At 51.9% G+C, this 18,761-nt stretch overlaps 1 protein-coding gene across 2 annotated transcripts in view; it reads right to left on the bottom strand.

The window, feature by feature from the left end:
* Nucleotides 1-890: 890 nt before the first annotated feature.
* The window catches only part of KCNJ3 (potassium inwardly rectifying channel subfamily J member 3), a 43,752-nt gene continuing 25,881 nt past the window's right edge, over nt 891-18,761 (bottom strand). Inside the window, exon 3 of one of the 2 annotated variants that reach the window (XM_064155165.1) lies at nt 891-2,768. In XM_064155165.1, coding sequence (XP_064011235.1) covers nt 2,185-2,768 — 584 coding nt within the window. In that variant the 3' untranslated portion in view covers nt 891-2,184. Of the gene's footprint in view, nt 2,769-17,452; nt 17,775-18,761 lie in introns of those variants that run through there. The other variant, XM_064155174.1, reaches the window with a different exon arrangement.

Raw genomic sequence — 18,761 nt, 5'->3', positions numbered from 1 at the left:
TACTCCATGCCAACATTTAGAGCAAAACTCTGCTTTTGCCCTTCAGAGACCAGCCAGACTCTGTTGGTTAGGTAGCAGGCTGCTGCAGAACCTGCGTGGCAGAAGAGCTTGTCCATGACTGTCCTATCTGTGCACCTCCTGCCCCAAGGGTGTCCGCCAGGCTGTGGTCTCAAGGGGTTCCCATGCAGCTGATGCCACGCAGAGCCCTTTTCCTGGTGGCTGCTGGTGGCTTTCTGATGGTGCTCACCCAGACCTCCTTCATCAAGAAGGAGCCTCGAGAAGCCAGCACAACCTGGCCTCCAAGCACCAGACACAAACCATGGGTGTCTTTGGGCACCTTAGCAGCCAACCTCCAGCATTCTGAGGCTGGCAACGAGGTGCTCCAGCACTTCAACCACGGCGACAACCTCCAACTTCACCCAGCTGGAGCAAACCAAGCCTTGAAGGAAACCCACCCATGAGAACAGAAGATAATCAACCCAAACATTTATACAAAGTAGTACTCAGTTTTGAAACCCACAGGGTCAACTTCAGGTAAGAACATCTTTAAACATTATTTTCACCATAGAGAAAGCAGTAAGGAGCTGCTGCTCCTGCAACCATCACCTGCACCAGGACCAAGCCCACCTCAGGCCAGCAAAGCAAGAGGGAGAGAGAGAGATCTGGGCACTGGGGGGGGGAATTGTTGGGGTGGGTGGCTTTGGAGGGGGGTGCAGTTTGTCCACAATCAACAAGCTGCTTGGCTTCATGGAGACATTCAGCTGGTTTCATGGTTAGCTGTTCTAGCAAGATGAGGAACTCAGGTTGACCTCAGATGTTTTTTTCTGGCCCAAAGATGAGAAGCCACCAAGAGCTAAAAAGATTTGAATTCATCTGCTCTAAAGTGTGAGTTTGGTTTCATTCCTTTATTGATTGCTTTGCCCAGGGTCAGCCACAGAAGATTCTTCTCTAAACAACATCTCTTGAAATACACTGATTCTTTTTCTTCCAGTAGCCTAGACACAGGAAACTCCCACAATCCCAGCCTGGGGGAGGTGGAAGGGACCTCTGGAGATCATCCACTCCACCTCACCCTGCAAAAGCAGAGGCACTCACAGCCCAGCAGCACAATGCCCAGCTGGGCTTGGAAGCTTTCCAGACAAGGAGACTCCACAACCTCTCTGGGCAGCCTGCTCCAAGGCTCCTCACACCAAAGAACCTCATCTTCAGGTAGAACTTCTTGTGTTGTGTGGCCACTGCCCTTTGTCCTGTCACTGGGCACCACTGACAAAAGCCTGCCACCCCCCCAAAAAAAAAGAGAAGCAACCTCCAAGAAAGTGCTAAAGCAAAGTAGAAACCAGCAGTTAAGGCTTGCAGATTCCATGTCAGGCATTAACTCATAGAATCATAGACTGGTTTGGGCTGGAAGGGACCTTACAGATCATCCAGTTCCAGCCCCCTTGCCAGGGGTAGAGGGAGACCTCCCACCAGCCCAGGTTGCTCAAGGCCCCATCCAACATGGCCTTGAACACCTCCAGGCAGGGAGCATCCACAGTCTGCCTGGGCAACCTGTTTCAGTGTTTCACCACCCTCACTGGAAAGAATTTCTTCCTAATCTCCACTCCGAATCTCCCCTCCTTGAAGGCCTTACCTGGGCTGCCTTCCTCCTCATTTTGGTTGGAAGAGACCTTTAAGATCATCAGGTTCAACCATTAACCCAGCACTGCCAAATCAACCTTCTTTGAAGCAAAAAAGGACATGCAGCAGAACTACTTGGTTGAACAAAAGGCAGCAATTTACATCAGAAAATAATAATAAATAAAAGAACCATTTTGAGCCCCAATTGGAACTTGCCCTGCAGGTCACCCCCTTGTTAGAAATGCAGGGGGGGGGTCCCTTGCCAGGTTTGTCAGCTCTACAGGATGGATGGATGGATGGATGGAAGGACTCATGCCACAGGACTATATGCAAAGGTTGCCCACTAGCACTGCATGCATGGTGTGATTCTACATGCCAAGGAACGTCAGCTTGCCTCATCCTCCCCTCCTTGCTACCTCCTCACAGCTCAGTCCCCACCACCACCACCACCACCCGAGGGATGGCTCCGGCCACCACCCAGCGTGGAGTTTGCCACCCTCCTGCCACCCCCTGCCCCAGCAGCAGCAGTTCCAAGCTCCAAACCACAGCTCCAGGTCCCTGTTGGGGTTATGTAAACCGGTCGGAATTCATTTTCCTCAGTTTGGGTGGAAGGTTCCCTTCCATCCTGCCCCCACCTGACAGCTTCTGCAGCTTGGGGGGCAGGTCGGCCACCGACTGGCTGATGGGATCTGAGATCATCTTGGTGGTCTTAGACACCAGTTTCTCCTCTGAATTCCCAGGGACCGAGCTGATCCTCTGGAGTTTCATGGGTAAATCCCCCATGCTGTAGGCCTTCTCTGAGGTGGTGGAACTCATCCTGAGGAGTTTTTTGGGGAAGTCTTCCCTCCCAGTAATTTTCTGCAGTTTTGAAGGTAGTTTGGTGCCAACTTCATCCAGGCCATCCAGGCACTCCACTGAGTTATTCCTCTCCTTGCTGTTGCTGACAGCAGGCGCGATCAAAGGGGAGGACATGAGCAGCATCTCCTCCTGCTCCTTCACGCTGTAGGGTGGGGTGGGCACCTCGAAGGTGGCGTGGAACTGGGAGTAGTCAACTTTGAAGAAGCCTTCTTCCAAGGAGATGACAGGGAAGAAGCGATGGCCCCAGAGCACCTCGTCCTCGGTGTAGGATGTCCTGGCTTGGCACGTCATCCCTGCAGTGAGCAAGAGGGACAGGTGTCATCACACAACCACAGACTGCCTGCTGAAGAGCTCAGCATGAGCCTGCAGTGTGAGTGCAGCCCAGACACAACCCTGTGCTGGCCTGCAGCAAGAGCAGTGTGGGCAGCGGAGCAAGGGAGGGGATTCTGCCCCTTGGCTCTGCTCTGCTCAGACCCCACCTGCAGTCCTGGATGCAGTTCTGGAGAACCCAACACAAGAAGGACATGGAACTGTTGGAGCCAGTCCAGAGGAGGCCACCAAGATGCTGAGAGGACTGCAGCAGCTCTGCTCTGAGGACAGGCTGAGAGAGTTGGGGCTGTGCAGCCTGGAGAAGAGAAGGCTTGGAGGAGACCTTGGAGTGGCCTTCCAGGATCTGAAGTGGGCTACAGGAAGGCTGGGGAGGGACTACTGACAAGGTCTTGTAATGACAGGAGGAGGAGGAATGGGTTTAAACTGGCAGAGGGGAGATTGAAACTGGATGTTAGGAAGAAGTTCCTTGCAGTGAGGGTGGTGAGACACTGGCAGAGGTTGCCCAGGGAGATTGTGGAGGACAGAAGCACAGAATGGGATCAAAGATCACACAACCTCCCTAGAGGTGTTCAAGGGAGTCTAAGCTGGATGAGACCTTGAGTGACCTCTTCTAGTGGGAGGTGTCCCTGCCCATGGCAGGGGGTTGGAACTGGCTGAGCTTTGAGGTCCCTTCCAACCTAAACCATTCTATGACTGTAAAGGACTGCTGCTGAAACATCTACACTGTGGAGGAGCCGTGGTGAAGGTGACATTCTGTCATTCTATAACCATGGCACTGGCTGGCTTGGAAGGCACCTTGAAGATCATCTAGTTCTAACACCCTTGCTACGAGCAGCCTTCTAGACCAGGTTGCTCAAGGTGCCATGCAGCATGACCTTTCTTGGAGCCTCCACAACACTCCTGAGAACCTGCCCCAGAGCCTCACCACCCTCACTGGAAAGAACTTCCTAATCTCCAGTCAGAATTCTGCCTTCCTCGAAAGCATCCTTGGCCTTCTTTGTAATTGTTTTGGTTAAAAGAGACCTCTAAGACCATCAGGTCCATTAATCCAGCACTGCCAGGTCACCACTAAACTATAGAATCATAGAATGCCAGGCTGGAAGGGATCCTAAGACCACAGAATCATAGAACTAACCAGATTGGAAAAGACCTTTGAGATTATCGAGTCCAACCTAGCACCTAACACTAATTAGCTAACCCATGGCACTAAGTGGAGGCACTTAAAACTCTTAAACACCCCCAGGGATGGCGACTCCACCACCTCCCTGGGCAGCCCATTCCAATGCCAGTCACTCTCTCTGACAACAACTTCCTAACAACACCCAGCCTAGACCTCCCCTGCCACAACTTGAGACTCTGTCTCCTTCTTCTGTTGCTGTTTGCCTGGCAGAAGAGACCAACCCCCACCTGGCTACAGCCTCCCTTCAGGTAGTTGTAGACATCAGCTTCTTGACACTCACCCTTCAGGCCTAACATCGAGCTTATACCTGCCCTGGCACAGCTTGAGGCTGTGTCTTGTTCTGTCACTGGGTACCTGGCAGCAGAGCCCAACCCCACCTGGCTACAGCCTGTCTTCAGGTAGTTCTAGACAGTAATGAGATCTCCCCTGAGCCTCCTCTTCTCCTCATCTGGTCCAACCTTTGTAGGTAACAGTGGAGTGGAAATGAGGTGTCCCAGCCCCACATCTCCACAGCTCTGAGACCCCTCCATGGATGGAGTCTTTTCCAACCCAAACAGTTCTGTGGCTCTGTGATCTGTTCACAGATTCCTCACTGCCAGGCTGAGATCCACGCTTCAGAAAATTAGCAGGGAAGAAGAAACAGGAGTAAGAGGCCCAACACAGCCCTGCCTTTTCCCCCCACCATCTTCTACCACAGAGAAAAGTCCTCCCCCTGAGCACTTGGAGGTCTTGGTGACCCATCTGACCTCAGCAATCAGACTGGGAATTGCTGGAGGCTTCCAGAATAAACCCTGCTGGTTCTTTCCCTTTTCTTGTTGAAATGGTCTCTGTAGCAAGCTGTAAATAGCATCTCCCTGACGTTTCATCCTCCTACATTGACATTTGGGTTTGAGGAAGCTCCATCAACCTCTGCAAACACATCCTCTGCCTAGCTGGCAGGAAGGCCCTTTAAGCCAGGAGAATAGGAAAGGAGACTGTGAAAGGCAGCAGAAAACCAAGAAGGGGGCTGTGGTGAGAGGAAGGGGCAATGGACACACACCCAGTAAGGAGAACCTCGTGAGGCCCATGGGGCTCAGCTGACTGAGTGCACCCTCAGCAAGTTTGCTGATGATACCAAGCTGAGTGCTGCAGCTGACACGACTGAGGGACGGGAGCCATCCAGAGGGACTTGGCAGGTTGGAGAAGTGGGCTCTGGTTGGAAGCAACTTAAGATCATTGAGTCCAACCACAAACCATGGCCCTCAGCACCACATCTGCAGGGATTGTCAATCCCTCCTGGGATGGGCAACCTGGGACAGGCCTTGACAAAGCTTTTGGGGAAGAAACTGTTTTCGTGTCCAACCTAAACCTTGGCCTGGCCATTTCCTCTTGTCCTATCATCTACTCCATGGGAGAACCTAACCCTTCCCTGGCTCCAACCTCCTTCCAGGCAGCTGAAGAAAGCCAGCCTCCTTTTCTTCAGGCTGCACAACCCAAGTTTATGAACCCACGAGGTCTTTTTGCACTCAACAACAGTGCCACAGCCCATGAAGGTGCCTCACCTGAGCTTGGGTCCCTGCAGAAGCCCACCCTGAAACCCAACATTCACAGCTGGAGAGGTGAGATTGGAAGGAATCTTCAAAGGTCATCTTGTGCAACCCTCCCTGCAGTAGGCTGGGACATCTCCAACTAGCTCAGGCTGCCCAGGGCCACTTCAAGTCTGAATATGCCACCCCCACGTCCCCCAGCCTCGACCAGGACAGGATTTTACAGGCTCTGCTCTGTTTTCAGCCGGTCAGAGCGTACTGCAGCGCTGTTTGCTCAGTGAAGTGGAAGCAATCACATCCCTAATGGCTTCAGAAAAGGAAAAAAAAACAACACCATTTTCAGAAGAAGAGAAAAAGAAATAAAAAAGAGCTAATTCCTCTGAGTGCTTCTTCCATCTGTGTCCTTCACTCTGCAGCTGCTCATTAGCTGCACCCTCCCCACAAAACCCAGACCTTTCCCCCTCTGCTTCTCCACACCTGACCTCGGAGAGGGACCTCATTAGCCAACGAACTCATCTAGTGACACATCTAAATGGCAGGAGATGTGTCTGGAACTGGGTCCACAGTGGCCAGGAAGCAGATGGCTGCTTAACTCCAGTGACCTTTGCTGTAGATAACAAATTGCTTAAAATGCAACTCTCTCTGCACAGCAGAGCTGATGTTTGCTGACCTGGCTGACGGTGCTGGAGGAGGATGAGTGGCACAACCGAAGGGCTCCCATGGGAACACCCTGGGCATGGCAGTGCTGCTCTGCAGAGAGCTGGTTCTTGGGTAGAAACTCCTCACACAGCTTCTGCTTTGGGTTGGCAACACTCAAATTACAGAACTGGGCTTTGTCCTAAGGGGTGTGCTGCAGGAATGCCTTGGGGGGGATGTCCTCGTGAGGAGTGTGGGGCAATACGTGGATCAGCAGTGCTGCCAGGGGAAGGGAGCAGTGCACAGGATTGACTGGCACCTGCAGCCACCTCTGCATCTACAGCCACATCTGCATCCCCATCCCATCACCATCTGTATCCTCATTCCCATCTCCAGTCCCATTTTCATCTGCATCCTGTGCCCTGTCACCACCATGCTTATCTGCATCCTAAGCCCCCAATCCCATCTCCATCTGCATCCTGCCCATATCTTCATCCCCATCCTCACCCCGAGCTCCAATCCCCTCTTCATCTGCATCCCCATCTCCAAACTCATTCCCATCCTGTGCCCACATCCCATATCCTCATCCTGCATCCCTGTTTCCATCCTGCACCCCTATCCCCATCCTTGCATCCCTATCTCCAGCTTGCATCCCCATCCCTATCCTCCTCAGCCCACATCCTCATCCCCACATGCAGCCCACATGAACACCCCACAATGCCATCTGCATCCACATCCCAGGCTACTCTGTACCCCCAGCAGGAGGCCAGCAGCCACGCTGGCTCACACCAAAGCATGAGGTAAAGCTGCTGATGGAGCTCATCTACCTGCTGAGGCTGCACTTGAATGCTGGGCTCAGTTTTGGGCCCCTCACTGCAAGGACATTGGGGGGCTGGAGCTGGTCCAGAGAAGGGCAACAAAGCTGCTGAAGGGTCGGGGGAATACAGAGTTGAAATGGCAAAGGTTTTTGTGGATGACCTTCAGCATTGGTGCTGGGAGCCGTACTTGGGTCACTCCAATCCCATGCAGGCTCCAGGCCTGGGGAAGAGCAGCTGGAAACAGCCCAGTGAAAAAACGCCTGGGGGGAGGGGCTGGTTGAGAGCAGCTGAACACAAGCCAGCAGTGTGCCCAGGTGGCCACCAGCATCCTGGCCTGGATCAGCAATGGTGTGGCCAGCGGGAGTAGGGCAGGGACCATGCCCCTGTCCTGGGCACTGGTGAGGCTGCATCTTGAGTCCTGAATGCAGTTTTGGACCCTCACTCCAAGAAGGACATTGAGAGGCTGAAGCATGGCCAGAGAAGGGCAACAAAGGTGATGAAGGGTCTGGAGAACAGGGCTGTTGAGGAGCAGCTGAGGGAGCTGGGGGTGTTCAGCCTGGAGGTGTTCAGCCTGGAGGAGGGGAGGCTGAGGGGAGACCTCATTGCTCTCTGCAGTTCCCTGAAAGGAGACTGGAGCCAGGTGGGAGTTGGTCTCTTCTCCCTAGTCTCAGGTGATGGAATGAGAGGAAGTGGCCCGAAATTGTGCCAGGGGAGGTTAGGTTGGACATGAGGAACAGTTTCTTTGCTGCAACAGTGGTCAGGCATTGGAACAGGCTGCCCAGGGAGGTGGTGGAGTCCCCATCCCTGGAGTTCTTCAAGAACTGTGTGCCCATGGCACTGTGGGGCATGTTTTAATGGCCATGGTGGGGTTGGGTTGAAGGTTGGACTGGGTGATCTTAGAGGTCTCTTCCAGCCCAAAGAATTCTGTGATTCTCTGATCACACCCAGCAGCCTCCAAGAGATCAGGCCCTGAACATCAGGCCTAGATTCTCATTTCCTTCACTTGCAGTGAAAGGATTTTGGGTTTCTCTTGTCCATACCTTCCCTCCGAGAAGCTGTTCATTATAAGAGGACCCAGCCAGCAGATCCTTCAACACCTTCATCATGTTAATGGGCCTGTTCCAGCACTCCCAAGTTGTCTCTGTCATTAATATTCATTTGCAGGGTAAATCTGGAGCTCTGCTTTGGAAGCAAACACGCTGCCTACGGCGCCTGGGATTCAGAAGCCTCCCGTTTGTCAAAGGAAAAGAGTTGGGAGGGTTCTGTTTGCTGCTCCTCGCCTCACCAAGTGCTCTCCAGAGCTGTTAGCAGCTGCTGATTTGCAGGCAAGCTCTGCCTGCCTGCCTGCAAAGCCCAACCAGACCTCCAACAGAGCTGCTGGGATGGACAGATGCAGTCACACAGGCAGAGAATGCAGCAGGTTGGAAGGGGCCCTCAAAGGCCACCTTGGCCAATCCCCCATGCAGTCAGCAGGGACAGTTTCAAATACATTAAAGTTGCTCATGGTCCCATCAAGTGTGACTTTGAATGTCTCCAGGGTTGGGGGCTCCACCATGTTCCTGGGCAACCTGTTCCAGGGTCTCACCACTCTTATTGTCAAGAGCTTTCTCCTAATGTCCAACCTACATCTCCCCTGCTCCAGTTTCAAACCATTGCTCCTTGTCCTATCCCTACTGGCCCTTCGAAACAGTCCCTCCTCAGCCTTCCTCTAGGTCCCCTTCAGATAATGAAGAGCAGCTCAGAGGTCTCCCTGGTGCCTTCTATTCTCCAGGCTCAACAGCCCCATCTCTGGCAGCCTGTCCTTTTAGAAGAGGTCCTCTGATCATCTTTATGGCCTCCTCTGGACCTGCTCCATCAGGTCCATGGCCTTTTTGTGTTGAGGGTCCCAGAGCTGGACACAGTACCCCTGGTGAGGTGTTACCAGAGTGGCAGGATCAACTCTCTCCCCATGCTTCCTTTGCTGCAGCCCAGGCTGTCCCTTGCCCCCTTGCTGGCACCTCATGCCCAGCTTCTCATCCACCAGCACCCCTAAGTCCTTCTCTGCAGGCCTGCTCTCAGTCATCGCCATTCTTCTGTCTTGACTGATACAGTTGTTGGACTCAGAGGACTTTTGCAACCAGAAGTGTTCTATGATTGTATTCTAACTCATCCCCTGCTCTTGCAGGACTAAAGGAAGATTCACAGCTGCACAAACCCCTAAGTTTCAGCATTTCCATGCCAAAAGATGTGAAGCTGCTTTTATCACACCGAGCTAAGGAAGAGCTCAATATCCTGATGTTAACATCTGGCCCCTGCATCACTCTCTATCTCCTACACCAATAACACCTGAATTCTGTGATAAGCCAGAAAATGGCAGGTCAGAGCCAAGAGGAGCAGTGAAAGCTGCTCTCAAGCTTTGCTTCTCAGCATTCACCACTGCATTTGAGGGGGTGCCCAAGGTGACCTTTGAGGGTCCCTTCCAACCCACTGCACTCTGTGATTCTTTTTGAATGGAAGTTGGAAGGACAAGGTGAGAACTGCAGAGCCTAGCAGGAGGGTGTTCAGCAGACAGAGTGTGGTGTCTACACTCCAACACCTCCCATCCTTTTGGAGAACATCTATTTTTAGCTGTAACATTTTCCCATCCTCAATTCAAGGCATTTTTTAAACTGTTATTAACCAATGAGAGTTTGAGGAGCAAGAAACCTTTCTGGCAATTGATGGTACCTACCTGGGAGGAGTGGCTGACACCCTGGCAGGCTGTGCTGCTGTTCAGCCAGACCTGAACAGGCTGCAGAGTTAGGTGGAGGGAACCTGGTGAAGTTCAGCAATGGCAAGTGTAGGGTCCTGACCTGAGGAAGAATAAACCTCTGCACCAGCTGAGGGGGTGAGCTGCTGGAAAGCAGCTCCACAGAGAAGGACCTGGGAGTGCTGGTGGACAACGTATTGTCCATCAGCCAGGTCACCATACCCTTGCCTTTGGGGCCAAGAAGGCCAATGGTGTCCTGGGGTGCGTGGAGAAGAGTGTGGCCAGCAAGTGAAGGGAGGTTCTCCTCTCCCTCTGACCTAGTCAGGCCACATATGGAGTCCTGGGTTCAGTTCTGGGCTGTCCAGTTGAAGAGAGACAGGGAACTGCTGGAGAGAGTCCAGAGGAGGCTGCAAAGCTGCTGAGGGGCCTGGAGCAGCTCTGTGAGGAGCAAAGGCTGAGAGCCCTGGGGCTGTGGAGCCTGCAGAAGAGCAGCCCCAGAGGGAAATCTGCTCAGTGCACAGCAAGAGATAAAGGACCTGTGGGGAACAAGAGGCTGGGGCCAGACCCTTGTCAGTGGTGCCCAGAGACAGGCCAAGGGACAATGGGCCCAAACTGGAAGCCAGGAGGTTCCACCTGAAGATGTTTTGAGGGTAATGGAGCACCTCCTCCAACCATATCAAGGTCTCTTACAATCAAAACAACTGATGGTTGGACATGATGATCTTAGAGGTCTGCCAAGCAAAACAGGTCTCTGGTTTGCCTGCAAATGTCCATCTGCAGCAGGCCCTTCTAGGACAACTGATCCTTAAATCACTTTTTCAGTGGGTTTGGCTCTGACAAAAGGAGGGCAGAACTAGAACCAGTTGAGGAGTCAGACAGCAGCCTTATGCTAAACACTGTCATTTCACATCAAGCAAAGTCCAGGCTGCTGCCCTGCTCCTCAATTTGGAGACCCTGTTTCTGCTCCAGCACCACAAATACTTTCCAGTTGATCCAGACTGCTCTTCCAGCACCTATCTTGACACTTAAATACCTTGGCTGTCACCACTCTGGTTTTCCTTATCATCCAGACCTCTTCTCAGGGCAGTTTTTATTCACTCACACACACATAGTCTTCTGACACCTTGCAGACAGCTCATCTTGATGCTTACCAGGCCCACACCTACCCACCACTAGAACTCATACCAGGTTCTGATCGTGTCCTCAAACCAGTCTGTAAAAGCCAGGCACAACACTGTCCCCATGGGAACCTGCACAGCTGATGGAAGGAATTCTGTGCAGAAGGACCTGTGTAACCTGCTGGACAACAAGGTCCCCATGAGCCAGCAATGTGCCCTCATAGCCAACAAAGTCTCCTAGAGCACATAAAGAAGAGTGTGGCCAGCAGGTCAAGGGAGGTTCTCCTTCCCCCTCTTCTCTGCCCTAGGAAGGCCACCTCTGGAGTCCTGGATCCAATTCGGGGCCTCTCCTGTTCAACAGAGACAGGGAACTACTGGAGAGAGTCTAATGGAGGCTGGAAAGGTCCTGGAGCATCTCTGAGGAGGAAAGGCTGAGAAGCCTCAGAGGGGATCTGCTCAATGCTCAGCAACATAGAAAGGAGCTGTGGGGAGCAAGAGGCTGGGGCCAGACTCTTTTCGGTGGTGCTCAGTGCCAGGCCAAGGGCAAATGGGCACAAACTGCAAGCCAGGAGGTTCCCTCCGAAGAGGAGGAGAAAGTTGTTTGTTGTGAGGGTGCTGGAGCAGGCTGCCCAGAGAGGTTGTGGATTCTCCTTCTCTGGAAAGCTTCCCACCCCAGCTGGGCACTGTGCTGCTGGGCAAGCTGCTGTGGGTGCCCCTGCTTTAGCAAGGGGGTTGAACTGGAGGATCTCCAGGTCTGTTCCAATCCCACCATGCTGGGATTCTCAGTTTCTCTGATCAGGCACTAGGAATTCAGGTAATCATAGAGGCCAAAGCAAAGCTTGCTGTGAATCAAAGTTTATGACCCCATGGATTTTACCATGCCTCTCCAAACACGATTGTGAAGGACTCTGCTCCATCCCCTTCTCTCTCCATGCAGGAGTCAGGGCTGATTCCAGCTCTTTCAAGCTGTTGTCTTCGAGCAGATTTTTTTCCTGCAGAGCCATCTGCCACGTTCCTGGCTTTGCATCATTTCCCTCCTACTGGGATGTTATTGAAGAAGCAGCACCAAAATGGAAGCTTTTCATTCCCTGCTCCATGCAGGGCCCTGCCAGGAGGCATCAGGAGCACTGCTGGAGCTGGGATCAAGCAGGAGGGAAGGGAAGGGAAGGGAAGATAGTCATGGGGCAATACAGCCAATTCGACTGGGAGGGGATATTTACTGGATGGGATACTAACAAAGTAGTTCTCTGAGAGAAAAGGAGTGGTTGACAGCCAGCTGAACACAAGCCAGCAGTGGGCCCAGGTGGCCAAGAAAGCCATCAAAGAACAGTAGGGACCTCTAGAGATCATCAATTCCAACCCCCTTGCCAAGGCAGCTTCGCCTAGAGAAGGTCACACAGGAACACATCCAGGTGGGTTCTGAATGTCTCCAGAGATGGAGGCTCCAGCACCTCTCTAGGCAAAGTGGTGCTTGTTTCCTAGGAAGAGGGAAGATTTTCCCATCCCAAGCAGGCATACTCTAATGTGAGACACTTCAGCAGATTTCTTCTGAGCCCTGCCAAAGCCCTGCAGATCCAAGTGCTCTATTTTGGTGCTCAGCAGCATATGGCTGGGTGGGTGTTTGGAGAAGCATGGGGGTGCTGAAGTAGTCATGTGTGCAGAGGGAAGGGCTGGGCTTTGGCTTTCTCTTTCTTGCCTCATAATTAAAATGTCCTCAGTCAAAGAGGAAAATTTATTTCAAATAACTGGTTGGTTTTTTTTTTTTCCTTCATAATCTCCACAACCTAACCCTCCCCTGGCACAATTTCAGGCCACTTCCTCTCATTCCCTCACCTGAAACTAGGGAGAAGAGACCAACCCCCACCTGGCTCCAGCCTCCTTTCCTCTTCTCCAGGCTGAACACCCCCAGCTCCCTCAGCTGCTCCTCACCAGCCCTGTTCTCCAGACCCTTCATCACCTTTTTTGCCCTTCTCTGGCCATGCTTCAGCCTCTCAATGTCCTTCTTGGAGTGAGGGTCCAAAACTGCGTTCAGGATTCAAGATGCAGCCTCACCAGTGCCCAGGACAGGGGCATGGTCCCTGCCCTACTCCCGCTGGCCACACCATTGCTGATCCAGGCCAGGATGCTGGTGGCCACCTGGGCACACTGCTGGCTTGTGTTCAGCTGCTCTCAACCAGCCCCTCCCCCCAGGCCTTTTTCCACTGGGCTGTTTCCAGCTGCTCTTCCCCAGGCCTAGAGCCTGCATGGGATTGGAGTGACCCAAGCACAGCTCCCAGCACCAATGCTGAAGGTCATCCACAAAAACCTTTGCCATTTCAACTCTGTATTTTAGGAGCATTCCCAACCAGTCAGGCTGAGCAGGGTCTGACACCCAAGGCAGGCAGTGGAATTTGGGACTCACACTTCAGTGGAGATTTTTGCAGAGTGAGTAGAAGTGAGAACATCCTGGCTAAGATCTGAGAGCTGTAACATCTGCCTGGAACCAACAAGTGAGATGTGCTGATCAAAGGCAGCTCAGCTTGTAGCCAGCCTGTGCTGAAGCGTGTAGAACACGGTGGGGAGGGAGGGAAGCCTGGGAGGAAACTTCATTCCCACCTCAAATGTAAATAAAGGTTGGACTAGATGGATATATCTACTCTGCTCTCCCACTCTACTCTGCCCTTCCCCCTGTACTCCAGTTCATAAAACTCCAACTGGAGCACTGCTCCAGTTCTGCTGCCCCAAACACAAGAAGGCCACAGAAGTATTGAGGCAGGTCCACAAAGGCGATCAGAGGGCTGAGAACCTCTCCTATGGGGACAGGATGAGAGAGTTGGGGTTGGTCAGCCTAGAGAAGACTCAGGGGAGAGCTTAGAGCAGCCTTGTGGTAGCTGAAAGAGGCTACTGGAGAGCTGGGGAGGGACTTTTGACAAGAGCTTGCAGCGTTAGGACAAGGGGAAATGTCTGTGAGTTGGAAGAGGGGAGATTTAGATTAGAGATGAGGAAGAAATTCCTGAGGGTGGTGAGCCACTGAAACAGGTTGCCCAGGGTGGTTGTGGACACCAGGAGGTGATCAAAGCCAGGTAGGATGTGACCTTGAGCAACCTGGTCTAGTGGAAGGTGTCTCTGCCCCTGGTAGAGGGGTTGGAACTGGATGATATTTAAGATCCTTCCAAACCAAGCCCAAGCTACTTGCAGCAGCATCAACAAAGCACTGCATCAAATGAGGAGGTACTGAGGTCTGAGGTGTTCTCCTTGCTACAGTTGAGGATGACTTGGAAAGTTCAGAGGCATTTCTGGGTCTCTGTCCATGGACAATTGTTCTGGAGCATCCCAGCCTTTGCATGGATGTCCATAAATCCTGCCAGTATAGAACAGCACAGGTAACTGATCACAGAGTTAGAGAAAGGGTTGTGTTGGAAGGGACCTTAAAGATCATCTAGTTCCTAACCCATTCCATGGACAAGGACACTTTCCACTAGACCAGGCTGCTCTAGGTCCCATCCTACCTGGCACTGAACACCTCTAGGGAGGAGGCATCCACAACCTCCCTGGGCTTTCCTCCAGATCAAGCTCTAGAAAGCCTCTCCATAGCTACACCAGTTTTGGGTTGGTTTTATCTCCTTAGCAATACATTTGACTGATCTGCTGAGGTGATTTTGGTGCATTCATATCACCAGGTACTCCACATCCCCTCACAGGCAGCCCCAAAGAACCTCTCCCATGTTAAAATCAATCTCCCAAAATAAACCAAGCTGCCAAGGTAGGAAAGGCTGATAAGGACTCAGAGTTGGACTGAAAGCTGCATCCCTCATATGATCCCATCCTCCATCATGGTTGATACTCAAAGCATCAAGAAGATAAAATAGCAGAACATAATTTCCTGTGGCGTGGGCAGGAGTGAGATGATTCCAGCAGCCAGAGAAGGTTAATGAGTGACTAAATATTTATATTGCACTGTGATGTCATGCAGCACATGGGTTATCTCCATGGGCACCCCATCACAGGCAAAGAGCCACCACTGGAAGCTGAACTACACAAATGGGCCTATGAGAGGTTTCAAAATTGATTCACCAACCTTCTCCTCCCATTCCAGCTGCACTCACATGGTAGGAGGGGGTAGAAGAGACCTCATCCACTACAAGCCCACTGCTACACCAGGGGCACCCACAGCAGCTTGCCCAGCAGCACAATGCCCAGCTGGGGTGGGAAGCTTTCCAAACAAGGAGACTCCACAACCTCTCTGGGCAGCCTGCTCCAGGCCTCCAGCACCCTCACAAGTTTCTCCTCATCTTGAAATGGAACCTCCTGGCTTCCAGTTTGTACCCACTGCCCCTTGGCCTGTCCCTGGGCACCACTGACAAAAGTCTGGCCCCAACCTCTTGCCAAACATTGCTCAGATCCCCTCTGGGGCTGCTCTTCTGCAGGCTCCACAGCCCCAGGACTCTCAGCCTTTCAATGACACTGAGGGTGGTGAGACACTATCCCAGGTTGCCCAGAGCAGTGGTGGATTCCCCATAGAATCACAGAATGGTTTAGGTTGGTAGAGACCTCAAGGATCATCCAGATCCCTGCCATAGGCAGGGACATCTCCCACTTAGAATAGGTCACTCAAGGACTCATCCAACCTGGCCTTGAACACCTCCAGGGAGGTTGGGGAGGACAGAAGCACAGAATGGGATCTTTGATCTCCCCAACCTCCCTGGGCAACCTGTGCCAGTGTCTCACCACTCTCACTGCAAAGAACCCTTTCCTAACATGCAGTTTAAATCTCCCCTCTGCCAGTTTACGCCCACTACTCCTTGTCCTGTCCTTACAAGACCTTGTAAATAGTCCCTCTCCAGCCTTCCTCTAGGCCCCCTTTAGATACTGGAAGGCCACCATAAGGTCTCCTTGAAGCCTTCTCTTCCATCCCTGGAACCATTGCAAGTCAGGTTGGCTGGGGCTCTGAGCAACCTGCTCCAGTTGCAGATGTCCCTGCTGAGTGCAGGGAGATTGGACTAGATGACCTTTAAGGGTCTCTTCCCACCCAAAGCAGTCTGGGATTCCATAATTCTCTTAGTTCCATGTTCCCTAACTTGAGTCTACCAGGGATGAAGCTGCCTGTGCAGCACTGCAGGCACCTGAGCAGGAGGTGAGGGCTGTCTGATCCTACTTGTGCAGCACTCAGCACCTCACAGAATCACAGACTGATAGCATTCCTTGGGCTGGAAAAGATCTCCAAGATCATAAAGCCCAACCATCAACCCAATACCACCATGACCATTAAACCACGTCCTAAAGTGCCACACATTTCTTAAAGCCCTCCAGGGATGGTGACTCCACCACCTCCCTGGGCAGCCTGTTCCAACACCTGACCACAGCTCTCAACACCTTCCACAGACCTCACAGATGGTCTCTTTTTGGACTCCCCCACATCCAGCTTTTCCAACCACACCTGGGCCACAGCCACCTCTGTGTTTGTGAGGAGCAAGCTCAGCAGGCAGAGAAGGTATCTCAGTACCTGAAAGTCATTAATGTGTTTGTGTTTGCTGATGTTCTCAGGTTGATCTGCTCAACACTAATGAGTCATTTAGTCTCAATTAGACACCTCTCTCAGAACACAACTCTAATTCCAACCAGCTCTGCTGATGAATTAATCACCACAGAAGCTCAGCCTTCTGCAGGAGCCTCCCCTCCCCTTGGGATGAGGTCTCCCGAGACACAGTACCCAGAGAACACCATTTACCTTCACACTGCTGTGAAGGATGTGCTTGCCTGGGTAACACAGACCCACAAGTGTTCTTAGAGTGATGGGATGGTTTCATGGGCATCATGGAAGCACAGAATCATTTTGGCTGGAAAATGATCATCAAGTCACTCACCACATCTCTGTCACTCTGAAACCCCTCCAGAGATGAGGAGTCCACCTTTGCCCTCGGCTAGGACTCAACAAAACTTTTAGTCATTCAATTGTTCCTCACGTTCAACCTACATCTCCCCTGCTATAAACTGAGGCCATTTCCTCTTGTCCTGTCACTTGTTCCTTGGAAGAAAAGATCAAGCCACATCACACCCCAGCCTCCTTTCAGGGAGCTGTAGAGAGCAATGAGGTCTCCCCTCAGCCTCCTCCAGGCTGAACACCTCCAGGTCCCTCAGCTGCCCCTCCCCAGCCCTGTTCTCCAGACCCTTCCCCAGCTTTGTTGCCATTCTCTGGACCTCCCCCAGCCTCTCAATGTCCTTCTTGGAGTGAGAGGTCCAAAACTGAACCCCAAACTCTAGATGTGGCCTCACCAGTGCTGAGTACAGGGGGACAATCATAGATCCAGCAACATCTTCAGGCATTTCTGTCAAACAGGTTTGAAGCCTTAAGCTCATCTAGGTTTTGTTATTTAAGAGTCACTTAGTATATGCCAGGCATTGCAACAGGGAGGTGCTGGAGTCCCCATCCCTGCAGGTGCTCAAGAACCATGTAGACATGGCACTTGGGGACATGGTTTAATGGCCATAGTGGTGTGGGGTTGATGGTTGGACTCAATGATCTCAAAAGCCTTTTCCAACCCAAACAATTCCATGACTCAATGATCTTGAGGCGCATTTACCAGGCAGGTTTGGAAGCCTAAAGCTCTTCCAGATCACCAAAAAGAACCTAAAAACCTCCATTTATTGTTATTTATGAGGCACTTAACATAAAGCATGACAAGAATTTCCTCTCAGCTTTACCAACCTGCCCAGGTCTGGCTGCCAGAAAGAGCCCCAAGCAGAGAAGACTCCTTCTCCACGCTTGAGAAGGAACATTAAATCTAAATCCATGCTACTTCAGCACGCAACATTAAGTCAGCAATGTTCCTCTGTGGGAAATTTCATCCCCATTACCATGTCAGCTTCTGAATTTCAACCATCTGCAGCATAATGAGGAAGAAGGAAAGAGCTGCAGTCAATGGGCTTAGCCCTGAGCTTTGTGTCCCCTTGGATGATTGCAGCTGATGGATGGGAAGTGTCAGGCTACAAAATACAAAAGGCAGAGACAAATGAATAATTAATAGGGCTCAAGAGGGTAGTTTGGAAGATAGAATCATAGAATGGTTTGGGTTGGAAGGGATCTTAAAGACCATCCAGTTTCACCCCATGCCATGGGCAGAGACACCTTCCACTAGACCAGGTTGCTCAAAGCCTCATCCAGCCTGGCCATGAACACCTCTGGGATGGAGGCATGCATGGCCTCCTTGGGTTATATTTGGAGAGAAGACCTTGGTTCTGCCTTTCATCCTGTACCTGGACCTCTGGTTGCTGCAGATGGAGTAAGCTGCAGTGCTGTGATGGACTGCCCCACCTAAGGGTCTAGAAATGCAAGAACAACTTCTGACAGGAAGAACTTCTGTTAAGAAGAAGTTCTAAACTATGAAGCTGGTGAGATCCTGGAACAGGGTGCCCAGGGAGGTGGTGGAAGCCTCATCCCTGGAGGAGTTTAAGGCCAGGCTAGATGAGGCTCTAGACAGCCTGATCTAGTGTGGGGTGTTCCTGCCCATGGCAGGGTGGGCAGAACTAGATAATCCTTGTGGTCCTTTCCAACCCTGACTGATTCTATGGTTCTATGACAGAACCACCTTTGAGTGAGATGGACACAAAGACAATCTGGAGACACTGAGGCACATAGCACCCACAAGTGATGAGCTGGATCCTCAGGAAGTTTGAAGGTGACACCACTGAGGCACTGAAACAGGCTACCCAGGAAGGTGGTGGAGTCACCATCTGTGGAAGTGTTCAAGGAGCATGTGGTCATGGCACTTTGGGACATGGTTTAATGGCCATGGTGGTGTTGGGTTGATGGTTGGACTGGATAATCCTAGAGGTCTTTTCAAACCCAAATAATTCTGTAACTCTAAGCTGAGTGATGTGGTTGGCACACCTGAGGGATGAGATCCATCCAGTGGGACCTGGACAGGCTTAAGAAGTGGGTCAGTGTGAGCCTAGTAAGGCTTAAGAAAGCCA

The sequence above is a fragment of the Pogoniulus pusillus genome, chromosome 2 (genome assembly GCF_015220805.1).
Source record: "Pogoniulus pusillus isolate bPogPus1 chromosome 2, bPogPus1.pri, whole genome shotgun sequence".
Classification (NCBI taxonomy): Eukaryota; Metazoa; Chordata; class Aves; order Piciformes; family Lybiidae; genus Pogoniulus; species Pogoniulus pusillus.
The sequence above is the reverse complement of the archived record's forward strand: the minus strand, read 5'-3'. Positions and strand labels throughout refer to the sequence as shown.